At 36.9% G+C, this 23,869-nt stretch overlaps 1 protein-coding gene across 1 annotated transcript in view; it reads right to left on the bottom strand.

Moving 5' to 3' along the window:
* The window catches only part of LOC124167659 (neural cell adhesion molecule 1-B-like), a 282,959-nt gene extending 260,029 nt beyond the window's left edge, over positions 1–22,930 (bottom strand). The window contains exon 1 of the mRNA XM_046545643.1: positions 22,804–22,930. Coding sequence (XP_046401599.1) covers positions 22,804–22,847 — 44 coding nt within the window. The 5' untranslated portion in view covers positions 22,848–22,930. The remainder of the gene's footprint in view (positions 1–22,803) is intronic.
* Positions 22,931–23,869: the final 939 nt, after the last annotated feature.

The raw sequence follows: 23,869 nt of genomic DNA, 5'->3' as shown, positions 1-23,869 counted from the left end.
TTCCCAAAGGCGTCGTCGGGCTCCTATCGCGGCGGCGCCTCTATCCTTTTTCCTTCCTCTCCAGCCCCTCCCCAGGTGTTCGGGCGTATATGCCACGGGCTTGGTTTTCGGCCCCGGTGCGTTGTAACCCTGAAGGGTTCGCTGTGAACCCTCATACTCTTTGGCTCACTCGCACAGTGCCCATCACTACATGTTACCACATTTTCTACAGCACGGAAAGCTCTTTGAGTGTTAACCCTTCCGTGACTGCGCCTAAAATACTTACGCGGACGACTGTGAGGGGTATCTCAGGTACCCCATTTATAATTCACAAAGTGTGTATTTTATTTTTGTCTTTCTAGTAATTCAGCACCATGGCAATTTTTTAAATGATATAATATCTAGATTTGTATAATTTATAAATACATTACAGGCTACCTTTAGTTTTTTTACATAGATTTTGTGCGAAATGGCAGGAATCTCTCTTATTTTGGTACTGTAACTGTACATTGGCGAACATGCTGTGAAAAAGAAGTAAAAAAGGTTCCATCATGTAGAATATTGGCGTTATTGAAGTTATAATACAATTCAATTTATTTCATTCAACTTTTAATTCTTCATTCATATAACAAACAAGGTTTTTTTCTCGTCGCCAATTGATGTGTGAATCAATAAAAACTGAAAATTTAAAAAAATGAAATGTCAAAATAAATTATTCGTCACCTAAATTAAGGCTAAAGTGGTTGAGCTCAAATACAAAAAACACCAAAGGGGCAAAATAAAAAAATGATGCAATATTAATATTATTTAGGATAACTGAGTTACCCCGCGCAGTCACGGAAGGGCTAAAGACCTATGCTCCAAAAAGAATTTTTCTGTACCTATAAAAATCCACCTGAACCTAAACGAATTAACGGGTAGAAAAAAACGGTAGGTCACGCAAAGGCTCGTCTTCTATCAGAATGACTAGAGGTGGTGCCGCACTCGGCGGCCTCCTGTCAACAGAGAGAGGCCCACTGCAACCAAGGGCTATGCTAGCGCCCCCTCTCCCCAGAACAATGTCTCAAGAATGTGGCTTAGACCCTCGGCCGGGACTCGGCGCCGATAATGACAGCGCTTCTACAGTCTGATCATATGTTCCGTTATGTCTAGCTATAATCATCTCCATCAAAACCTCGGTGAATAGGCAATAATCTAAGGCTCGCGTACTCCCGTTTAAAGGTCGTGCTATCCACGATCAATAAAATATAAGTATTATAAGCAGAGTAGATAAAATGAATGTCTTTTGCAAAATTAGTAACAATTGCAGAAAAAATTGCCCTAAAAATATCACAAGTTCAATCAATCCATCAACACCAATGTAGTTAGACGCCAGAGTTTTAGCCATCCATAATAGTTAGTACATGAACCAATTGCTTTTAATGTTATTTCTATAAAGTAAAGAAAACTCAGTAATCAAAGTCATGATGAATTCTCATTATTGATGGATTAGTCACAAATATAAGGCTTGATAACGGCGTAATTAATGTTAAATCATTTTGATACTCAAATTTAATCCACAAAAAAAGTGGAAATTTGTTTATCATAATTAATATTCTCATAAATTAATTTTAATAATTGTGAAATATTATTTATTACCGTTGCATCATTATTAATTGCGTACTGAGGGAAAATTTAATTTTTACCACGATTATATTCCATGAAATAACGCCTCACTCAATCCCATTCCTTCTACCTATGTTTTTCCACCATGCCTTTTCCTCCCCAAAACCCACCTCAGTTCAAAGCCCTCCCATCCCCGTCAAAACCCCTCCGAACAGGCAACAACCCTACGCTCACGCATAAGGGTCGCGCTATCAACGCACCAAAAACTGAATGGTGGTGGCGAAAACTTTTCATGGCAAAGTTTTGCGGTGGGAAGACTAAAGAAGGGAGCCGAGACATGAGGCAACTCGAACGCGGAGTGGAAGATCCCGGGGATTAAAGCAAAAGGTGAGGAGCGAGTGCGTATGTATGGTTTGGTGAAGAATGAAATTCGACATCGGCAGGCAGAGAGAGAGAGAGTAGTGAAAGAACAGGATGTATGAGGTGGGAGGGGTTGAAGTTTTCCTCGAAAGGGTTGTTTTTGGCGAGAGGAAAAGGCGTTGAAATGGGGAATTTGGAGTTTCGCGAATAAAAAGAAAAATTTGAGAGGGAAACATTTTCGTGGAAGTCAAGGAGGAAATTAACTCCACCGAGTCACCCACATAGTTTATTAAACTTTGCTCCTGACCCTCCTATTCCCCCCCCCCCCCGAACCCCTGAAGATCGCATTAAAGAAGAATCCATCACGGATGTAGCGAGTGCTGAATCATTTAAACCTTTACAAGCTCCATTTGAGAATGGGCTACATTATAGTTGCCGCTTTGAGCGTAATGAAAGGAAGAACGGGCTCCAAAATTTGATTAAAACAAAAGGTTTTATTAAGAAATTTTAATAAAAACATTCAGGTGATTCAAATCAATATAAATAAGCCATTGATACATACAACAAATATTCCAAATGGGGACTGGGGGAAAGCTAGAGTGCGAAGGATTTTTATCTGAAGATGATCACTGATACGCCTTGCTAATTTCTGATTGGCGGCATATTCAATAGTTCCTTGATCGATAATTATCATTATTAAGGTACTCTTCTGGCTAAGGTTGGGTTGTATGGAGCATCTGAAAATTACACCGGCCGTCTCCCTTTACAAGATGTACCACCCTATTCAGTTCACAATGAGGGCTATGAATTAATCAAATTCTCTTTCTCCTTCTCCTCCTTCTTCCACACTTCATTCTCATTGGGACAACTTTTCACGTACCCTTTCTTCTCAGGTGTTGCTTCATCAAAAGTATTTTGTCTAGTCCGTATATCGTTTAGATGCATTCACTTCTCCCCCAATATATCTAGGGCATCAAAATTTTCCTCCTAATATACCCTAAATTGTTTCGGCAACTCAGTACCCTAAATTGTTTGGGCAACCCAAAGAAGATATTGGCATGTAACAGAGCCTTAAATGCAATAGCATTGCGCGTGAGAGGCTGACATTACCGCAAGTGCAAAACATTATCCAACCAGCACCTACAGTCAGACTGCACTAAAAGGTACTCTGTGAACACTAAAGAAACACAAAAACTAAAGTGATAAAATAAAGCCATAGTAGGTACAAAAGGGATTAAATGAATGCTACTATCGTCAGGAAAACTTACTAAAAAATACCGTATCAAACATGTTTTCAAATGGAGGGTACTTAGAAGATGGACGAATTCAATTTCTACAATAATAACAATGTCATGACTACGCATTTTACATCAACTAAGTCATATAGAACTGGATAATTCGTCTAGATTATACTTAATATCTATTCATTACAGTAGTTAAAGGAGTCCGTTTAAAGGTTTTTATCAAATAAATTAATATTGCTATAATTTTTAATCCATTGTAAAATAAATTTATTTTTAGCCATAATTCGCAAGGTGAAGAATAAAAATAGTATGTTAAATAAATAAAAACAATCCCATGATGCAATGTACAAATTATTTGGGACTGCTAATTCGAAAATGAAACCTTCTAGCTCAAAAAAAGTCTTTGGAGGATTTCGAGAGCTTTTTCCAATTTCAGCCTTCTACGCAGTGCGGTAACTATGTACTTCAAAATTATACTCATGTTCAGAAACTCAATGGTAAAATGTTTATCGTCACAAAAGATAAATAATAAAAAAATTACAATAAATTTTAATATCCGAAAATAAGTGAATTACACAATGTACAATTCATGTCATTATTGAAGTAAAAATTAATAGAGGACTGAATAACACACAATTTTGAACAGCAACACTGGACTGCTATAAGCGTGCGATGTTACGACATGCCGGAGAATGACTGAAAGAAGAATATTAATTCCCTAGTTGTACAAAATAACGCAAGAGTTTTGCCCATTTTGACAAAGGAATTTTACTAAACACACGAATTAAATAGCTTTATTCATTGTAGCATTGCTAAGGAATTCAGCTGGCTGTAAAAACAGAACCTTGGGAATCGCAAGGCCTCTGCACAAGGCATTTCTTAATTAGTCTCGAAGGAAATGCCCGAGGATAAGCTTTGACTGAGAATTCTTAAGTGATGAACTGCCGGGGAAATGAAATGCAAACAGAGGTTTTCGTGAGGACAAAAATGCTTCCCTGCAATCAAAACTGGATTCTTTTCCTCAAAATGCCATTCACTCCGCCTTTTATTAATTAAGGCCAAACACAAGATGACTTAGCATTAACTGAACTCCCTGCTCTTGGTCGTTTTGCTATAAACATTTCTCAAAGCCTGAAGGGTGTGGTTGAAATTTTATCTTCCTCTGGCCACCTCCTTACTGCCCAATATCCTACTTACACTGAAAATACGAAGATAAGCATTCGTAACGCGTCGATGAAAAGTACCTACGCTAGGCTAAGAGTAATTGTCAGGTAAATATTGGGGTATGAATCATTATTAAGGGATTCCGCCAATCATTATATCATATACTTATTCACACAGAAACCACAGACCAAATTGAAACACGATTAGGCAGGAAGACCCTTTCGCATACCAGTTTCATAAATAGGCTTTATATGTGCAAAATAAAGCACTGAAAAGCCGTCACTGGGAAGTGGGACCCTTCACTGCTAAACCATCTTGGACCTAGAAGGAAATTAAGCGGTCGTGCAAAGGTTTCTCAAAACCAATTTTTCAATTACTTAAAATTGAGATTAAGGGTAGTATTTACACAGATAAGAGAATTGAAAAAATTGCTTATTATTTCCCTCACTTTGATTCTTTGATGATAATCAAGCAGCAATTTCGTTTATAAGTTATAAATAACTAAATTACTCCATTTTCGATCACAGTATATTTGAATGGTAGCAATCTATGTGCTCTTACATTTTAGCCTACGGTTGACAACCGATAAAATAGTAACGAATTTAATCCTGAGGGCATGACATTTATTTTGTTTGCTTATCTTAAAATGCTCCGTTTTCCTTTCATTCCTCGTAGAATCTCAATAAGCACCCCTCTCTAGTACATGATGAAAAAGAAAAATTGCACATCAAGCGATCAAAAGCAAAGAAATATGGTGGTGGTAGAGAAAGAGGTTTGTCCTTTTAGAAAGGCGAGTGGAAGAAGAGAAGTTCTCGCGCTGATTGCTTGCGCTCTTTATTTCAGTTCTCGTTCCTTCCTCTCACGTGGAGCGGAAGAATAGGGGGCGTGGTGGATTTGTGAATGGCATGGCGATGGCGTGCCAGCAAGAGAAAGAAGAGGCCACGAGGAAGGATCCGGGAAAATGGCGGGGATAGAAATGGAACAGAAAAAGAGGTTCCGGTGAAGAAATTTCCTATATCATTCCGGAAACGGGGGGAGGGAATATAAAAAGAAACCACAAGGTTAAATTTACCTTCAAATAGTACCATTAACCAACACAAATTAGCATTAATGCTTCAAAAAGGACGCATTAAATAAACTTGTATAATTATAAGCTATGAAAATAAAATATAATGCCTATTTTGTGTCATCGGAACTGGTCGACAATTATAAGATTTGCTTGAAGCTGCTCTTTACTGAATTCTTCTATCAGCTAATATTTTCACACCTACGGATTTATACTCTTTTACATTGTGTCTAATATGTGATGGGAAGACATTTGATATTTTACATTTAAGTAAAAAAAAATGCTCGCATTATTTTTACTCGCTAATTGCTTAGTAAGTTTTGAAATTTCTTTTGCTATTTCTAAAGAATGATAACCAAGTTTTGTACGAAACTGGAAGTAAAAATCTTCAAGGTTCTAAGGTTTCTCTTGCATTCCTGCTTGCATTTTCCATTCTTGATGTCCAAAAAACTGGGTTAAGGTTTGATGTTGTTATGCAGCTGCTTCTTCGGGTCATTCTCCTTGTAATTCTATATTGTAGAATGAGATGATGAAGATATGAAAGTGATGATTAATTTTCCTCCTAGGTTGATTAGATAATTAATTTTTTTCTTCTTATCCTGACTTCATTAATTAATGATAAAATAATTCTTGAAATATAAGTCACCACTCCAAGAATTATTTTACTATTTTTTTCTCTTTCACATCCTCCTTTACCTGTTCCATATATTTCATTCGAGGTCGTCCTTCTCCTTGCTTGCCATATACTTGTCCCTCGACAGTTGTCATCACCATGCCATCATGACTCAAAATATCGGCTATAGGTTCTCTTCGTCGTCTAAGGACTTCCTTATTACTTACCAGGTTCATGTATGATAAATTATTTATTTAATAGAAGTCAATAATATTTCTATCTGACCTGATATTTTTAAAGGTACTTGTTCAGAATATTATGATATTTATCATTATCCTTAACCTTCATTCAAGAGTAACTTTTCTAATATGAAGCATTCATTACCAAGCCTCATTTTGACTATTTAAATAGGAATCTCTAGAGTGCGAGAAAAATATGCCGATTATAGAAAATAATATACGTAAAAAGTAAAAGAGAATAAAAATTCAATTCTCGAGAAAATGCGGAATTATCTCGATAAGGCTATCTCTTTTAATGATAACACAACTTTATCAAAATTTGCTAGCCAAGGTCGATGCCAGGAAAAGTTTCTAGTTGGAGGCGGCTTGAAGTGAGCAGGGTGGGGAGGTATCAATTAAATGTGGGTAGAATACCTTTCTACCAAAAACAATGAATATAAAGGAAGAGTCCCAACACCAATTAAATGAATATTTTATCATCCTATACAATCACTAAGTAACAAAGGCCTTTTCTGCTAAACTGTTGGCATATTCTTTTTTGATTTATATGCTTTTCATTTTTCGTAATTTTGGCACTAATTATTTTGAAACATTGTTAAACCATTTACAAGTTTTTTTATCGCGAATTGTTAAATAAATTCATTATTGCTTAAATAATTCAATTTCATCAGTAGGCATTATTTGTATATTGTACCAAAAGATTATTCTAAAATGAGAGAAATAAAGGTCCGCTCACATACCTACCATGTTCGAACAATCACCTAAAGATATTCGAAATATCAAAAACATGAATAGCGTGAATAAAGTTAAGGAATGGCAATTGAAATAAATTACCAGATAAATCAATTGTGCTGCGCGATAAAATAAAAAGGAAACAAATTTTTTTATTGTAAACAATTTGACTTAGGACATTAAAGTGGTGTTTTAACACGGTGAGCTGTCTAAAAACTAGCACCTAGAGTTAGCATGTTCAAGATTTTAACGATTATTTATAAAAGAAACACAATTAACGCTTTTAAGATATTCTACTGTCTTTACATAAACTTTTTATTATGTTATGCTGCATTGCTCATGTGTTGTTTGATGTTAAATATCTAGTACCAATAGATGTAATTATTTTTCAAACATTTACCTTGTAATATTTTATACTGAAGCAACAAAATATTGTAATCATTAAAAATAATACCAATAATATACAGTTGCTTCCGAAAACGCTGGCCTTAAAAGATTCACATATTTTAAACAATAATTAGAGACCAAAATTCTATAGTCTACAATTATTTTGCCAAAACTTTAGTTTGTTATCCACGTAAGTCACAGCATATAATGATATTGGCAAACTAATGTCATCAGTTGGTTTTTGGTGTGGGAACAAAGGCCCCAAAGAACACTGGATATAGGCCTCATCATGAACGTAATGGAGCGGGGAAAATGCTCATTGATAGCGAAAGCAACGGACGCCCGCACCAGGAGCGGCGATAATCTGCCGCACCCGGTAGCCAAAGGAGTGGTTATAATTCATCCGTTTGACTGCGACGCCGATAGAGGCGCTGGCTAATGCATTTCCGCGGAGCCATGATATCTCCCCATTCCCCATCGCAACCGACGTCAGGGATGACAGCAAAAATGAAACAATGGGGGCCTCCCCCCCACTGTCGTTTCTGGCACACAGAGAGAGAGAGAGAGAAGAGCCAGTCAAGACGATTATGAAGTGATGACTGCCATCAACTCGGAGGTGAATGGGATGTTTGAAATATGGCCCATACCTTATCCGCTCCAGAGAGGAGATGGGAAGAAACCCTTTTTTGGTCCTCCATTGAGTGAGGTGTCGGCGAGAAACGGTTTTGCTTGCACAAGGATTCCGACAAGGAACACCGACTCAAATCATTTCCTTGGCTAAAGGCATGCTTGGATCGCGTGTTTTTATTCACCGTACGATTGATAATTTACATGTTACAGCATTGGATGGAAACATTATTGAGTTATTAGTCAAATTAGACATTGCAATATTAAGAACTTCCACCATACCGTGCCCAACATCAAACAAAGTATTGATTTATTTAACAATTCAGTTTTTAGTAATACCAAACAAGCAAATGTCCACTAATCAAAATAATATAATGCGATAGAAAAATCTCTCCTATGCTGAACGCACACATAAACCGAGGACAGTGAAATATAAGCGATCAATTTTAAAATAGATCAAATTAGAAACTTTTATTCCATTCAGCAGATGAGATATCAAAACGGCCGATTTTGTCAGATTTGTGTCCCTAAAAACCTCATATATTGACTTCATACCCTAAGGGGTGCCATTGCCCTTGGGAATGAAAATGTGCTATGGAAAACTTATGGTAAGAAACTGAATATCGTCGCAAAGTGTTTCACTTATTTGCATTGAAAAATCAAGAGGTCATAAGGTAAAAGAGATATAAGCGGGAGATGTTGAGTAAGTTCCGTGCAGTAAAAATATGCTGTTATACACGGCAAGTATATACGAAGAACCCTTGTATTTTAGTTAGGGATGGTATTTGGAGGAAGCGGCCAACATCTAAGGTCATATGCAACATACAGGAAAGGTAAAAAAGATATGGTGGAGAGAAAACTGGCGACGGCTCCTTACGATGGACGCCCAGGGTACCATGGCTTAACGTCCCATCCGAACGCCTACATGCCTACATTCAAAATGCCTACAAAAAGCACCAAATCAGAGATGGGGAAATCTCTGACGAATCTCCGCCACCGCTGGGATTTGAACTGGAACCAGCAGAGTGGTAGGCCATCGCAGCCCATAATCAACTTTCTTCAGTGCCGAACACAAGTATCAACCGAGCATTACAAAATCTAAACATTCAATCTGTTTTTGGATTAAATTAGACATTTGCCTTCTAAAAGCATGATGGATTGTTTGATTGAAAATTTAAATACCAAAATGGCCAAAAATTGATATATTAACTTTAACCTGCGTAACTACTTTCATATTTTTCATAAAATTTCGTTGAGTGACTAGCTTTCCGTATTTTAAAAAAGCAATTCAATCATTTAGTAAACCCAAACCATCAAAGGTGCATTAGTCAAATTATTTAAATACTAAAATATTTCCCGCATTAGACTAGCTTTGACGTTCAACTCAAATTCTCATGCACTAAATGGAAGATCTTAGATAAAGATAGAAGAAAACTTAAATCGTTAATATTTAAATACGAAATCATATTAGGAACATCAAATTACGCATATTAAAATATTCATTATTACTTTTATCTTGATTTTCTGCAGCAGGGAAACAAGATTTTACGCGATAAATTTAATTTAATAATTTCCATTGATACCGAAAGGTCCATCAGCTTAGCTGCATGAACTCTTGAAAAATTCCAGTTTTTTGACTCTCTTAGCCTTCCATTCAACACTGCTGGTGCAATCGGATTGGAGAAAATTCGTATATTCACTTACAACTTGCGGAAAAAGGCCTGCATTATATACCCTTCGCTTCCGCTTCTGCGCTCTTCCAACCGAATATAGACGGATGACTGGGTAGAGAGTGAATAAAGATGACAATTTGCAGTGACCAGTGCTTGTGGACAATTTAGCCATCCTGATCGTGCCTTCAACATCCACTCCGTACATGAAGACTTTGCATTAATCGGAGAGGAAGATACGTAGGTCAATAAATGATCAGGAAGAATGGCGCTGAGAAAGGTAAAAAAGAAAAATGTAATATAGAAGAAAATATCTAGACTTTTAAAAACTATGCATGGGACAATCGAATTTCTTTACAATATTTTAGGTTTTAACTATAAAATGTAAGTCAAAAAGATATCACTACATGAAAAATATTTTTCCGCTTTCTAAGAAAACTAATTTATAAATGAGGTTCTTCTGTTTAAACCGCCCTATAAATTTTATCCTTCAGCATTATTTAAAAGCTAACTACACAACGCCTACATATTAGTACGTTTTGTAACCCATAGATCCGAAAAATGCATCTTAAACTGAAGGGATAATCAGTGAAAATCAGAAAACCCAATGAGGAGGGAAAAGTAAAATCCAAACTTTACTTCCAGACTAAAATGTGTGGTATTTGCATTCCAATTTTTTTCAATTTTAGGAAAATTAAAAGAATTACACAAAATATATTTCTTATTCATTTAGACTTGGCTACGTAGCAGTGAATTCCCGTTTTCATACATATTAAACTCACACAGAATAAGATTTCGTTCCGCAAAAAAATATAACTTCACCCAGTCACTGCAAAGAAAACATCGTGATTTTCTTAGAAGCCGAAAGGATAGACTAGACTAGGATTTAGAAAAGAAGATTATAGTTTTGCAGGGATATTGTTGTTGTCTGTAGAAATTAGATAAGTCTGAGATGAAGAAGTGGATCGTTTTTTGGATTTACCACTATAGGTTATTACTGACCCAATTACAAGTGGCAACGATTAGTGACGAAGCAGTTAGGCTGTTAAAATAATTCTTCATAAACAAATACGCAAAATACACAATATTTATATATTCAAATATTACAAATCATTTCTTCCACAGGTTGGGTGCAATTTGTGGATGCTAAAAAATATCGATAATTCTGAGGTAAATATCATAATTTTTGTTATTGATAATCTTTATTTTCGATATCTTGATATCAAAACCAAATAAAACCTGCATTTTATTCTCGATATTTGATATCGATATTTTTGTGCGTCACACAATTATCCATGACAAAATCACTATATACGCTCTTCTGTAGCGCTATGAGCAAGGATAGACTAGAGTAGAGTATACCTGTGCACCATGTGCGAATTTATGTAGTTGAGCGTGGCGTAAGGAAATCTTTACGTGCTTCGCTTATAGAAGTTCGTATTTCACAAAGTATATTTTTTTAAATATTAACAGATCTATTAGCAGTGGCCAAACTGGCATTTTAGTAAAAACACAACAGTTAAAGGAATAAGGAATGGTATTATAAATCGTTGATGGTGTTTCAACAGCGATACCTCACCTAAAACAAAATCACTGTATCTTAGCAGTTGCAAAAAAATGACTACATTCAGAAAACGACAAAAGTAAGAAAATCCAAATTTTTTCCCTTAAGGTCACAATTGAAACAATAAAAATTTTGAAAATGAAATAGCAAATGTTTAAATTCAGATATTATGTGACGCTCCGTGCAGGGGTGGGGCGATATTTAAATCGACAAATATCTATAATTTCAAGGAGAATACAGGAATTTTTGTCACTGGCATTCTAAATATTCAACATTTGATATTTTGGACCCGATTTCGACATGTAGCTCGGAAATGATATCAGAAAAAAAAACAAAAATTTCGGCCCAACTCTATTAAGAACACAATGCAATTTAGATATTCCAGTATTTGTTCACAGAGGTCACAGTTGAAAAAAATATAACCATAAAAATCGTAATTATAATCGCCTGAACCTCTGGTAGTATTTTCAAATATAACATTAAGCACTAAAAATTCACATCATGTATCAATAGCTCGTCCCAATCCCGTTTTTATGCGGTTCTTCTCAGCGATTGTTCTTGGAACATGCACTTTTACGCCACTTTCGCCGATTAGAATAGAATCCTCTAAGCATTGAAGCATGATGACATCGGAATATTCTCGGAAGCGGAAGTGATGGAATAGAGAGGAAAATTCGGGGAAGAGCACAAAAGGTGTTGAGAAAAGGGTTGGTTTGTGCGATAAGACACGCGCGTGGAGTGTAGTCGGGTGGATGAGTTGCGGGAAAGACTCAAGGGACAACAAGCGACGCCTGGGAAAAGGTTTTTAAAGCGCTATAAGGAGAGAGAGGGGTGAAGAGATGGTCGCCTTAAGAGAAAGGAAAGAGAGTAATTCTCCGGGAGGCGTTGAGAAGAAGAAATATGGCGGAATCCTCCCGGCAATTGTCGTCCTTCGTCTTATAGAAAGACCTCGCCGCTCGTCCGCCCGCCTCGAGTCAACCTTATTCTCTCGCAACCCCCTTATTATACCTTTCGTCGCACCTCTTCTAATCTCCGATTCACTAAAACGGAGACGAAAACGCACCCCACTCCCTCCCTCTCTCGCAAGTATTTGATAAATGCGAACCCGTCTGGGCCTGTGAGCTGGGGACGCGAGTCGCTTCGCCGCGCCGAAATGAGAACGCTTGGCTCTCTTGCTTTGTTTCCTCGCGAGGAAATGGGCGCGCTCCGCTAGATGGCTCCACCGGTGGCGCTTTGGGATTCCGCGGAAGAAGAAGAAGAAGAACACCCTCGCGTCTCCTACACCTTCGCCTACTATTACATAAACGTCTGCCCTTACATAAAGTGCGTCATTGCGCGCGGGAATTAAAACGCTTGGGTAAAACCTTCTGGGGTGGGAATGCGGCGACTAAGAAAACCTTTGGCAGCCGAGTCTCCTTGCGATTCTAAACGCTATGGCGTGCTCTCGGGCGGTAATTTCGTTTTGTGATTCTTGGGGGGCGTGAAAGGTGTAAGGAAGATGTTTCGCCGCCATTCGCCTTCGCAAGACACTGTTGAGTTGACACCTACTTCATAATTATGAGCAGCGCAAACACGTAAACGCGCGACTTGGAATTGCTAACTTGATGTGCGCTCGTTTTGGACCATTGAGGCGAACATGAGTAAAATCCAGGATTAAACCCAAATGGATGCACGAGAATAGAGTTTCACCACGCGGCACGCGGAATTCAAACAATTGATACTAGAGATATTTCAGCCGTGGTTGCGTTAGTGGTGTGCTTCATGTTATACTTTCAGGACAAACGTCATTAGCGAAACTTAGTAGCCCAGCGGGCTCTCAAAAAATTACTTTTTTAAACCCCTCGTCCCGTGCCAAAATGTTGATTCATTGGGTTAAGCTTGCACAAAACAATAAGCAGTCATGGGTACATCTTAAACGCCGCGGTGCAGATAGGTTACCAATTATTGTACGTACATTATGGGAGTAAGAATTGGTAATTGATTTTTATAATTTACGAGGTACAAATCACGGAGTTGCTCATTTTGCACCATACAATTTACCACCATAGTATTGATATTAACTCTGTTTTTTGTCAAAACTGATCCCACAGCTCACCTCTTTAGCACTTCAAGAATACAACGGGTCACATAAACCGGTGCTCCTGATTTCTTAGTACACAAAATTTAAAGATAAGCTCAAGAATAAAACCCAACAAGATGCACAAACACACTGGATGCGTATTATATCGGACCTTTCTTTAAAGTGTTTCGCTGTAAAAATCATATCTGACGAGAATGACCTCTGCAATGAAAAAAATATGGCGTAGCGAAATAGATGTCTTTAAATCTCGATCGCATAGCTCTCCAAAGTTGCAGACTTTAACTCAATCATTTAGAAAATCAGTCATAAAATTACCATTTTACAGCGTACCGAAAGAGTTTTTACTGATTCAATGCATAGCCGAGATTTGACTGAGCGTCAAATGTGATAATTAACATAATACCATTTCCAGAATTGATTGAAATAAAAAAGCCCAGCTCACCACATAATATATTGCATTCAAAGTACTCATTGATATTTGTTTCGATTGATAAGAACCAGTAATCATAAGTTTTTAACTCTTTACTTTAACTTACATGGAGCCATACTTTATGAAGTATCTATTGAACAATGTGTTATAGTGTTGCACGTCAATATTACTCAGGTATACAGGGTAAAATATGTATTTTTTCGTCATTGATATCATTCTTATTAGTACCAATAACATTAAAAATTTTTGTTTTACATTGATTTAAGGCTTCATTTTCCGAAGAATATCCTTCTACTTCTTCGAGCGTGTTCGTAAATGGAATGTAAAATGACAGCAATTAAAAAAATTAGAGCAACTGCCGTGAAAATTGCAGACGCTCAACCGTGAGATCACATTTGCATTCTCGCGAGCTTCGAAGGTAATTCCAAACGCAGCTGCAAGTTCACAGACAATTCTAATTGAGCAAGTGCGTATCCTTAGGAGCCCGCGATGCACGGATGCACCTTAAGGCTCGTGGCAGTAACGGCCGACAGCAAATGCTGGTAAATTATGCATTTCACAGCCTCGTACGTTACGCGTCACAAAACTGAATAAATCAAACAAGGAGGACTCCAAGACTCAAGAATTACGAAGTTACACCTCCCTGAGGCGACGCTCAAATCCAAGGACCGCCTTTTTTCGGTGCTTAAGGAGAAAATTCCGAAGCAGTGTAGGAATGAATTACTCACTAGGCTTTGGAACTTCTAATGAACGAATAAAACAGACATTTTTGCCCTCTTTTGAAGACAATTTCCTCTTTCAAGTTTTTTTTTTTTAATAAAGAACATACGAAGGCAAAAAATCAGATACACAGGGTTATAAATGAGTAGGTACTCAATAATAGCTACAGTGCCACAATCAATATTAGATAAATATGCATCAATATTTTAGGTGTACTATCGAGAATTCAATATCCTCGTCAGTCAGCCAGTCAGACGACTTGCAGTGAAGTGTTTTCGTGACTGTGCGGGGTAACTCAGTTACCATTATATTAATGTTGCATTTTTTTTTGTCCCGTTGATATTTTTATATTTGAGCCGGACCACTTTGTCGATATTTAGATGACGAATGATTTTTTTTATATTTAAAAGGTTTTTGAAAATTCAATTTTTATTGCTAAGATAACTGAGTTACCCCGCACAGCTGTTGGCGTGTAGAAAAAAAACCTGTTTGTTATATGAGTGCAGGGATAAAAGTGGAATGGAATATATTTTATTATTGTATGACTTCAATAACGCCTATATTCTACGTGATGGGACGTTTTTAAATTGTTTTTTCCTATCATGTTAGTCAATGCACAGGCACAATAGCAAAAATGAAAGATTCCTACCATTTCGCACAAAACCAGTGTAGTAAACTAAATATTGCTATATAATGTATTTACAAATTATACAAAAGACGATATTATCTCATTAAAAAAGGGTCATAGGGTTGAATTACCGGTAAGACTAAAATATAGCATATAATTTATGAATTATAAATGGCATACTCAAGATACCCCGCACAGTCGTTCGCCTAAGTTTTCTAGGCAAAGTCACAGAAGGGTTAAGTACGGCTCAAGGTGTTTATTTATATAGGTTATCTATCGTCCGATTGATTCATCGTTTTGATTTGCTGGTTTAGGTATATACATTTATTGCAATTTCATGAAAAAAGGAGGGTATTGGTTAGGGTAAAGGAGGGTAAAGGTTATGAGGGTGTTGTTTTTCTTGTCATGGTTTCAGATATTTAGGTTATGGCCAAAAGAAATTATCTGACCCCCTTTTACCGAAGCTTTGAATGTTTGTAAAAAGGAACTTTCAAAATTAAACCTGTGTGCACTTATGAAAAGAGTTTAAGGCTACCACCATCCAATTGTGACAACTTGCACTGAAGTATGAAAATTACTATTTGTTTCAGTTTTGTAGGCGATCCTTGTTTTTATTTTGTACCTCAAGTTGCAGGTTGAAAACCTTGATGGGATTTAAAAGAGGAAAAAAAGCACGGATAGTTAGGCGAATCAGATATAATTTGTGAGTTTATGTCATAGTTAATTTATAGTTCAAGAGCCTAACGCAAGCGTCTTAGAAGCCCTTTTAGACGGTTCGTGGAACAGTGTTCAGGATAATCTCCTTATCTCCTTCATTCTTCTCATCTCTGTAAGCATCATCATGGCTTAAAGATCATAAATGATGACCAAACGCTCACATAAAAGAGATATATGCTTGTGAGAAGCCTATAGACACGGCTTGCGAAGCATAATATGTCCAAGAAGATTTGTTTTAGATCTTCCTAATTTAATCAGTAGGTACCTGCTGGTGTATGTATAAGGAAAATACTGATTGGAATCAAAAGAGGGAAAAAAAGGAGTAATGGAGGAATTATGCGAATGAGGCAGCATTTGCGAGTCAATTTCAGGGATGAATGGGCGTTTGCGGCGGAAGGCGAAGGGAAGGTGGAAAACGAGGCCAGGTGCGATTCTTTTCGAAAGAGCGGATTGCGGTGTCTGGCGGAGGATCGTAGCGGCTACAGAGGGCGGAGGTCCCGCGCGGGAGAAACACCTTACCGTCTCTCTCTAGGTGAGGAGGCTTGCGAAGTTCAGGGAAGCTTAAGCGTCTCAATATTAATGTATTCCCCAGAAAGGGGTAGGAAGGTTGCCGTGGGAAGGAGGGATCTCTCTCTCAGTGCCTCGGACTGGGGAATTGGTGATGGCTCGGGAGCTTAAGGAAAGGGAGGAACGTTCTCTTCTCAGGGAGAGGGGTGCGATGGCGGGGGTTTTGAGGAAAGGGTGTTGAGAAAAATAAAATTGTAAGAAAGAATTGAGAGCAATTTTGGCCTCGCAAACAGCAAAAATATTTTGAGCAATGTAATTTATCTCCATATCTGCAATGAGCTCTAGCATTAAGAGAAACGCCGAAATTCTTCGTGAAGATGATAGAAATAAAAATATAAAAAAGGCACAGCTTTTGCCGTAAATTTTCAACGCTACATATGATTCACCAAACAATGTCATCATGAGAATTTTAAGATTCGATACCACCGAACAGAGAGAACATCAGTCAACATTCGTCTTCAGTCTGAGTTGACAAACTCCTAAAGGAACGAAGGGAGGTTTTATTCAGCAAAAGAAGGATGATTCGAGAGACTATCGTCAAAACGGCGAAATGATTCTCCGCTTATTTGATGGAAACGCTATCGAAACTTTTATCATAATGTAAAATTTCCTTCATTCATAGATTTATATCTAAATAAAGCCTTGGCTGTGAAAAGATTAGCTGATGGGAAAACTGAGTGGAGAGCTGCGTCAAACCAATCCTAGGATTGTTGACCTGTGATAATGAAAGCCTTGGCAGTATTTAAAAGTACGTTTTCCGTAAAAATGTAAGGGGGCATTTACGTTTTTATAGCTGCAACGTATTCATCAACACGGGCGAGGTGATAGGTGTACAATGTATTCACGCATATGATTACATTACATTATTTCAGCCAAATAAGAGAAGGAATGCTGCATGAATAAGAGGATACATCGTAAACTTCTTGTTTCTTAGAAAATTATAATTTACTGACGATGTTCCACAAAACCTTAATATCCCTCCACGATTGGTTCCAATGCATTTCATGCTATTGCTACGTCCAATATATTTCATACTATCTTCACGAGGATCCAAGCGTGGTGGAGTAGACTTTTTCCATATTGATATAAATATTTGAAATTTTTAATTATTATAAAATGCATTACGACCTAGGTCGTCTAGGTCTTGGCAATCTTCACCAGATGATGCAGTTACATCGAAACCTTGGTCGTAATAAATTTGATAATAGTGGAAAATTTCAAGTATTACCTACAATACCAATATATTTTGTTTTACCTTCTCCTGAAATTAATATGAAATTATTACCTTCGCGTGAAAAAACCAAAGGCGTTAATCGAAAAATGTACAAAATTATCACACTTAGCAGCTACAAATCAATCGTAAAATTTTTAAAATTTTACAAGTAGCTTTTAATTTACTAACATGTTAGAATATCACCTCTTGAAGCCTGAAACAGATTTGTATATTTGTATATTACCTTTCCTTGAGGAAATTACTGAATGCATAACTAAAGTTTACCATAGTTAAACAATTTAATGGTTTAAAACTAACTGCTCTACCCTGGATAACAGAAATTTCGATGTTTGCGGCTTATTTCGAGTTGAGCTCTATCCGCACCAAACTTCGAGATTAATCACTGAGTGTGAATGAATTAAAAACTTATATGTTACATATATTTTGTATAAAAACGTTACGTCTCGTATTTTTGTCAACCATACAAAAATTAGCCTGAATTTGCCTCTCCTTTTAAATTCCTCATTTCTATTGCCACCAGGAATGGCACTTATTATATAGTAGCTATGAATTCATAAGTAACGACCCATAAGTACCAAATATATCTGTTTCAGTTCATGCTTTCTGCCTTATAAATTGTTGGTAAATGTTTAGGCTCTTTTGAAACACTTCTGAGATTTAATAGATGCAATACATTATGACCTATAAAATAGCTAGACGAAGATCAAAGTACAGTTAAATTTAGCCTAACTTTATGGACGACACAATATTTGTTTGCTCGACATTGGTTTTCTCATAGTTTCCTCAACAATCATTTTGATACGGTCGCGGTCAGTCATGAAATTACCTTGATTAAAAAAAACAAGCACCTAATTAAGTCTAATGATACTTTGATGGAGAGGATGAAATCATTTATTTGAGTATGCTTCGGTAACACTTTCAAGGGAAAATTCTGGTGGTCTTTGGTTTTTATGCCTTTGTACTGTTCGTAACTTCAACATAAGTTACTTACAAAATGGTTCTGCTATTTTTTTGTAATGCTGCAATTCCAACTGGTAATTATTGTTTGGGTATGTAGGTAATCTCATACATTTCAATACACTGCAACTATGAAATACTATCTATGGCTCCTGGGGAAAAATTCTCATCAATCAAAATATTTTATTCAATGATAAAGGTAAGCAAATATACAGCAGGGTGTCTTGTCGATAGGGAGTAATGGGGAGCATGTTTTAACAAACGGCTAAAATACCGTAGTTGAGTCCAATGAAAACAGAATATGCTATATAAATCCTTAAACATTATTTAAATTGCCTACAGTTATCTCAGAGCCCATGTTCCTTGACTCTTAAGCGTATGATAAGTCTTAAAATCATAAATCAAACAAATTCTTCATATTTGTGAAAAATTCTTATCGTCAATGCATAAAAAAACATCATAACATCAATCAATAAGTACTTGAAAAAAGTAGTTTCTCGTCATACTTCGATTTTTTTCTGCGGGAACGAAATGACGTGATTCTCCAAGTCTATAGACAACCAGATCAGGATTTGAGGAACGAAACTTTCGATTAGCAGTGTCCCCATGATAACCATTCTGAAAGATGTCAAGCATTCGAAACTTCGACCTCTGAAGTCTCAACTAGCTGCCATTCCTAAGGATTTCGTAAATCTTACCCACCGTCACGTCGGTTAAATCAAGATTCAAATTCACTCCATGAGGGATGATGGCCAGATCGTAAATGGATAATGAGCTGAGGAAAATATTGGTGAAAGTATATTTTTGTTGATTTTAAAACATCCAAGGCAACCAACCGACTCTAAAATAATCTATGTACCTAGAAACTTAATGGTGTGAGGCATTCATACACTTGGCACCGCCAGGTAGCAGCACATACTGAAAGCCCTCAGCACAGCTCTGACTTCTTTGCGAATCATAATGAGGTGAGCCTAATTGCACCATTGTGTATCTAAGCAGCTGAAGCCAACTGATGGATCACAACATTGCAAAATGTTGTCCAATGGTGAAGAAAAGTTAAATTAATTGACAATATCAATGCAGTGATTATTCCGATGAAGTTAATGATTATAATTTTTAAATAAATGGCAAACGCAGTAGTTGAACTATGCATTACTTTAATTTTTGACTTTTGTAATAGGGTTGTTAGCCATCACCAATTAAAACTCAGATTACCCGTGAAAATTTCATCCGCCTTTCAGCAGCAAAAATTTCTGGATAGGTAAAACTACTATGTGGAACAGGTAGAAAAGGCCATAAGACCTTGAATGAAATATAGCGAACAGCTAAAGAAGGATACGAAAGAGAAGACATTATACGTAAGCATGGAATGATTAGTCGATTGGAGAAATATGAGACCTACGTCATACCAATTTGAGGATTGTTGACCAGTGATCTATGCTACGAACGAAGAGGGAGCGAAAAATATTTTTAAGTAAATGAGGCTAGTTGTCCCGATAGAACCAGAGGTTAAGCGATGGGCTTAGTTTGTTTAAACATTTAACAAATGATTTAATCTAAAATGACAGCTGGGATATGGTCAGAGAATTGTAGAGGCCATGTGAAACGATGAAATAACAAACCTACACTTTGGATAATATTTTAACACACCGTTCCCGGAAAAAAATAAAGGAAGTCTGCTACATGCGTTTTAATAATCCCATCTACCCATTGAGGTGGGTAACATGTATGCACGTAGATGTTCATTTAACAATATGGCCATTCTGATAAAACACCTTCGCGTCCTCCATTTCAACTGAGTGGTAAGCAGTAGGAATGACCTTTGCCGTGACTAAGAGCTGAAGGCTCAACAATGGGCAGGTGCTAAATCCGTTCTTTGGACGTAAGAAGAGACAAATGAATGCGGAGATGCGGTTTACTCACCCGCTGGGTCTCCTCTTTTCAAGCCGTCATCTCCCTCTTTCGCGCAGAATATGCAATCTTTCTCTCCTCCTCCGTGGCAAAGAACAATTTATCTTGACTTTTGAAGCCAATGCACGCGATGCCGTTTGCTCAGCGAAATTCCCACGTCCCATAGCCTAAAAACTCAATCATGAAATTGCCAAGGAAAATTGTAAGGAAGAATTGAGAGCTATTTTTGCCTCGCAAACCGCAACAATTTTTTGAGCAATGTAATTTATTTCCATGTCTGCAATGAGCTCTAGGATTAAGAGAAACGCCGAAATTCTTCGTGAAGATAATAGCAATAAAAATGAAAAAAGGCACAGCTTTTTTCAACGCTGCACATAATTCACCAAACAATGTCATCATAAGAATTTTAAGTTGCGATTTCAATACCACCGAACAGATAGAACAACAGTCAAAACTCGTCTTCAGCCTGAGTTGACAAGCTCCTAAAGGAAAAAAAGGAAGGTTTTATTCGGTAAAAGAAGCATGATTCGAGAGATTATCGTCAAAACGGCGAAATGATTCTCCGTTTATTTGATTAAAACGCCATCGAAACTTTTAGCATAATATAAAATTTCCTTTATTTATAGATTCATATATATGTAAAGCCTTTTATTTTTTAGCCGTATGAAAAAGCATATTGTCCGCAAAAATGTAAGGGGGCATTTAAGTTTTTATAGCTGCAACGTATTCATCAACACGGGTGAGGCAATGGGTGTGTAATGTATTCACGCATATGATTACATTACATTGAATAAAAATATTTTGAACTCATGAATTGAATAAATACGCGCATATATTAACCCTCGAGCGGGCGCGACTCATATTTTTACACGACCTGGCACGTGGCGTACTTTTTCCACGACATAGGTATGCATTCACATGATAATCCTCGATTTTAGTTCAAATTTATCTTTACTTGTAGAAATTAGATTAAGCTTGTACATTTATAGGTGATATAGATATAAAGGTACACAGGTGGTACAGGTAGTACACGGCCGTTCGCGCAGCGTAGTTCATACGCCACGGGCATCGCGTTCCTCTTGCCGATTTTTTAAAAAATTTGCTATAATACTTTGTGCCTTAAAAAATCGCACTATATACAGTCAAAATGACATTGTAAGAATACACGAGGCCATTCAGGAAAGGCAAAGCACCAGGTACACGGCAGGTTGCACGGCGTAATTTGCATGCCACGGGTGTCGGGTGTCCTTGCCGATCTTAAAATGTTAGCTACAATACTTCGAGCTTTCGAAACTCGCACAATAGACAGTCAAAGTATATTGTAAGAATAGACGTATGCCAGCGAGCCCGCTCGCGGGTTAAGGGTTTTGCACTGTTATGTAACCGAAAAGAGGAGGACATCGTAGCCAAACCGTTAAAAATTAATGCACATAATCCGAGTTTTCCGGAATTGCGATCGTAAATACCCCAAATATATTTTCACTACCATGATAAATACTAATTATACAACACTATTTTTGCACTTGCTCATTTTTGGAACTCAATTTGTAATCGTTGTTGACTAATCGAGGCCGTAGAAATCATCGCCGCCGCCATTGACATTTCATTGTCACTCTCCATATGCTATTTCAAACATTTGATTTAATAAGAATTATAACACAGGCCAACAAAAAAATTTAAAATCTTTATAGATTTTTATGTGCCGAATCCGAACCTGGCCTTACTTTTTTTGTATCACCCATAGTTTCCAAGCAATATGTATTTAATATTTAGTCTAATACCCCTATACGGTATATAGGGAAATCAATGAAACACTATGTTAAAACATAAAATTGTTTGTATTTACTGCTCACTAAATCCTGAGAAAATTGTTAGTATTTACTACATCGTGATAATACAGGGTTCACTTGTCAACAGGAATTAGTCTATATTTTCTTTCCCTTTTTTCCTTGAAGCTTCTTGTGTAGCTTTTTCTGCAATGAATCGCTTGCTGAACTTCTCGGTGAAGTACCAACATTAGTCCCCCAATATCTTCGTTCATTATACCTACTTTTTCAATTAAATTATAACTACAAAACCTGTTAAATTTTAAAAATATTGCTTGATTTCATAAACTTAACTGTAAAATGTAAATAAATGGTGGGTGATACAACTTTAAAACCATCATATTTGGATTCAGAAACTTTAAAAACATAAGAATAAGGTATTATCAGTAAAAAAGTTTTTTCATTGTTGGCCTGTGTAATTTTGTGCGAATTAGATACGCAATGGGTGATGAAAAAATAATCGTAATGTTGTAATGTACTCACCTATAGAGTGGTATTCCCGCGTCGTCCCGAAACCAAAACACCATGTAGACTTTGTCGTGACCCGGAGGCGTGACGTCACATGGAAGCTGAACGCTGCGTCCAAGTACTGCCTCGACATCCACCGGAGGAACTGAAATGAAAAGACGAAATATATACTTATTTCACTTCACACGACCATATCATAATTTTATTTCCGATATGACATTGCGAAAAGTTATTCCACCAATGTTTTGATGATGCTCTTGCGTTTTAATTTCGTAGTGTCCCAATAGAATAACCGGCTGTTTTTAACCAAAGCCATTAAAATGTTTAAACCAAAGGCATTACGCCCTAATAGGCACATATTTCCAAATCGGCGTTCCTAGGAATTTGAATACCCCGGTACGCAACGTGTTAACTTAGGCCTGATGCAAAATAATGAACAATAATTAAACAGCACACCTTGAAACAGACTGAATTTGCCATTTCCAACTGTCCGTAGCGTTCTTTGTTTTCACTTTGTAAATGATTTTTTCATGGACTATTTATTATTCTAGTTTCGAAATTTTTCACATCAGCATGTGGGGTAATTAATGAAAGAACTCCCCTCTATTTCCCGGGTAAATTTTGCGAATATGGCCTTGATTTTATTCAATTCCAGTTTGATATTTTTTTATTCGTGTCAACAAACGAGTTTAACCCGTTTTTCTCGTAATTATGCCAAGGATATGAACTTATTTAGCAAGAAATCAATTCGATACCTGAAAATGGAACCCATGACCCCCGACTTCTGTGCTATATTCACACCTGAATCAAAAATTTCTTGCGCTACGCGCAGTGAAAGTACAATTTTTTTGGCGAAAATTTCCCTTTCATTGCATGCAGGATATAAATTTTATGTCATGAATTGATCAATTGCAATTTTATTTCATATAGAAAACTTAGCACACTTCAAAATGTGAAAAAATAAGAATGAAATTAGTCAGAGGCTAAAGGGAGGAGAAAATAAGAATCGAATTTTGACGGAAAACAGTCGTGAAGTGGAAAAACATCCGATAGATATTGAGAAGGGATACGAAAAGTTGTT

This window comes from Ischnura elegans, chromosome 11 (assembly GCF_921293095.1).
Source record: "Ischnura elegans chromosome 11, ioIscEleg1.1, whole genome shotgun sequence".
NCBI classification, from domain to species: Eukaryota; Metazoa; Arthropoda; class Insecta; order Odonata; family Coenagrionidae; genus Ischnura; species Ischnura elegans.
This window is presented reverse-complemented; position numbering and strand designations above follow the sequence as displayed.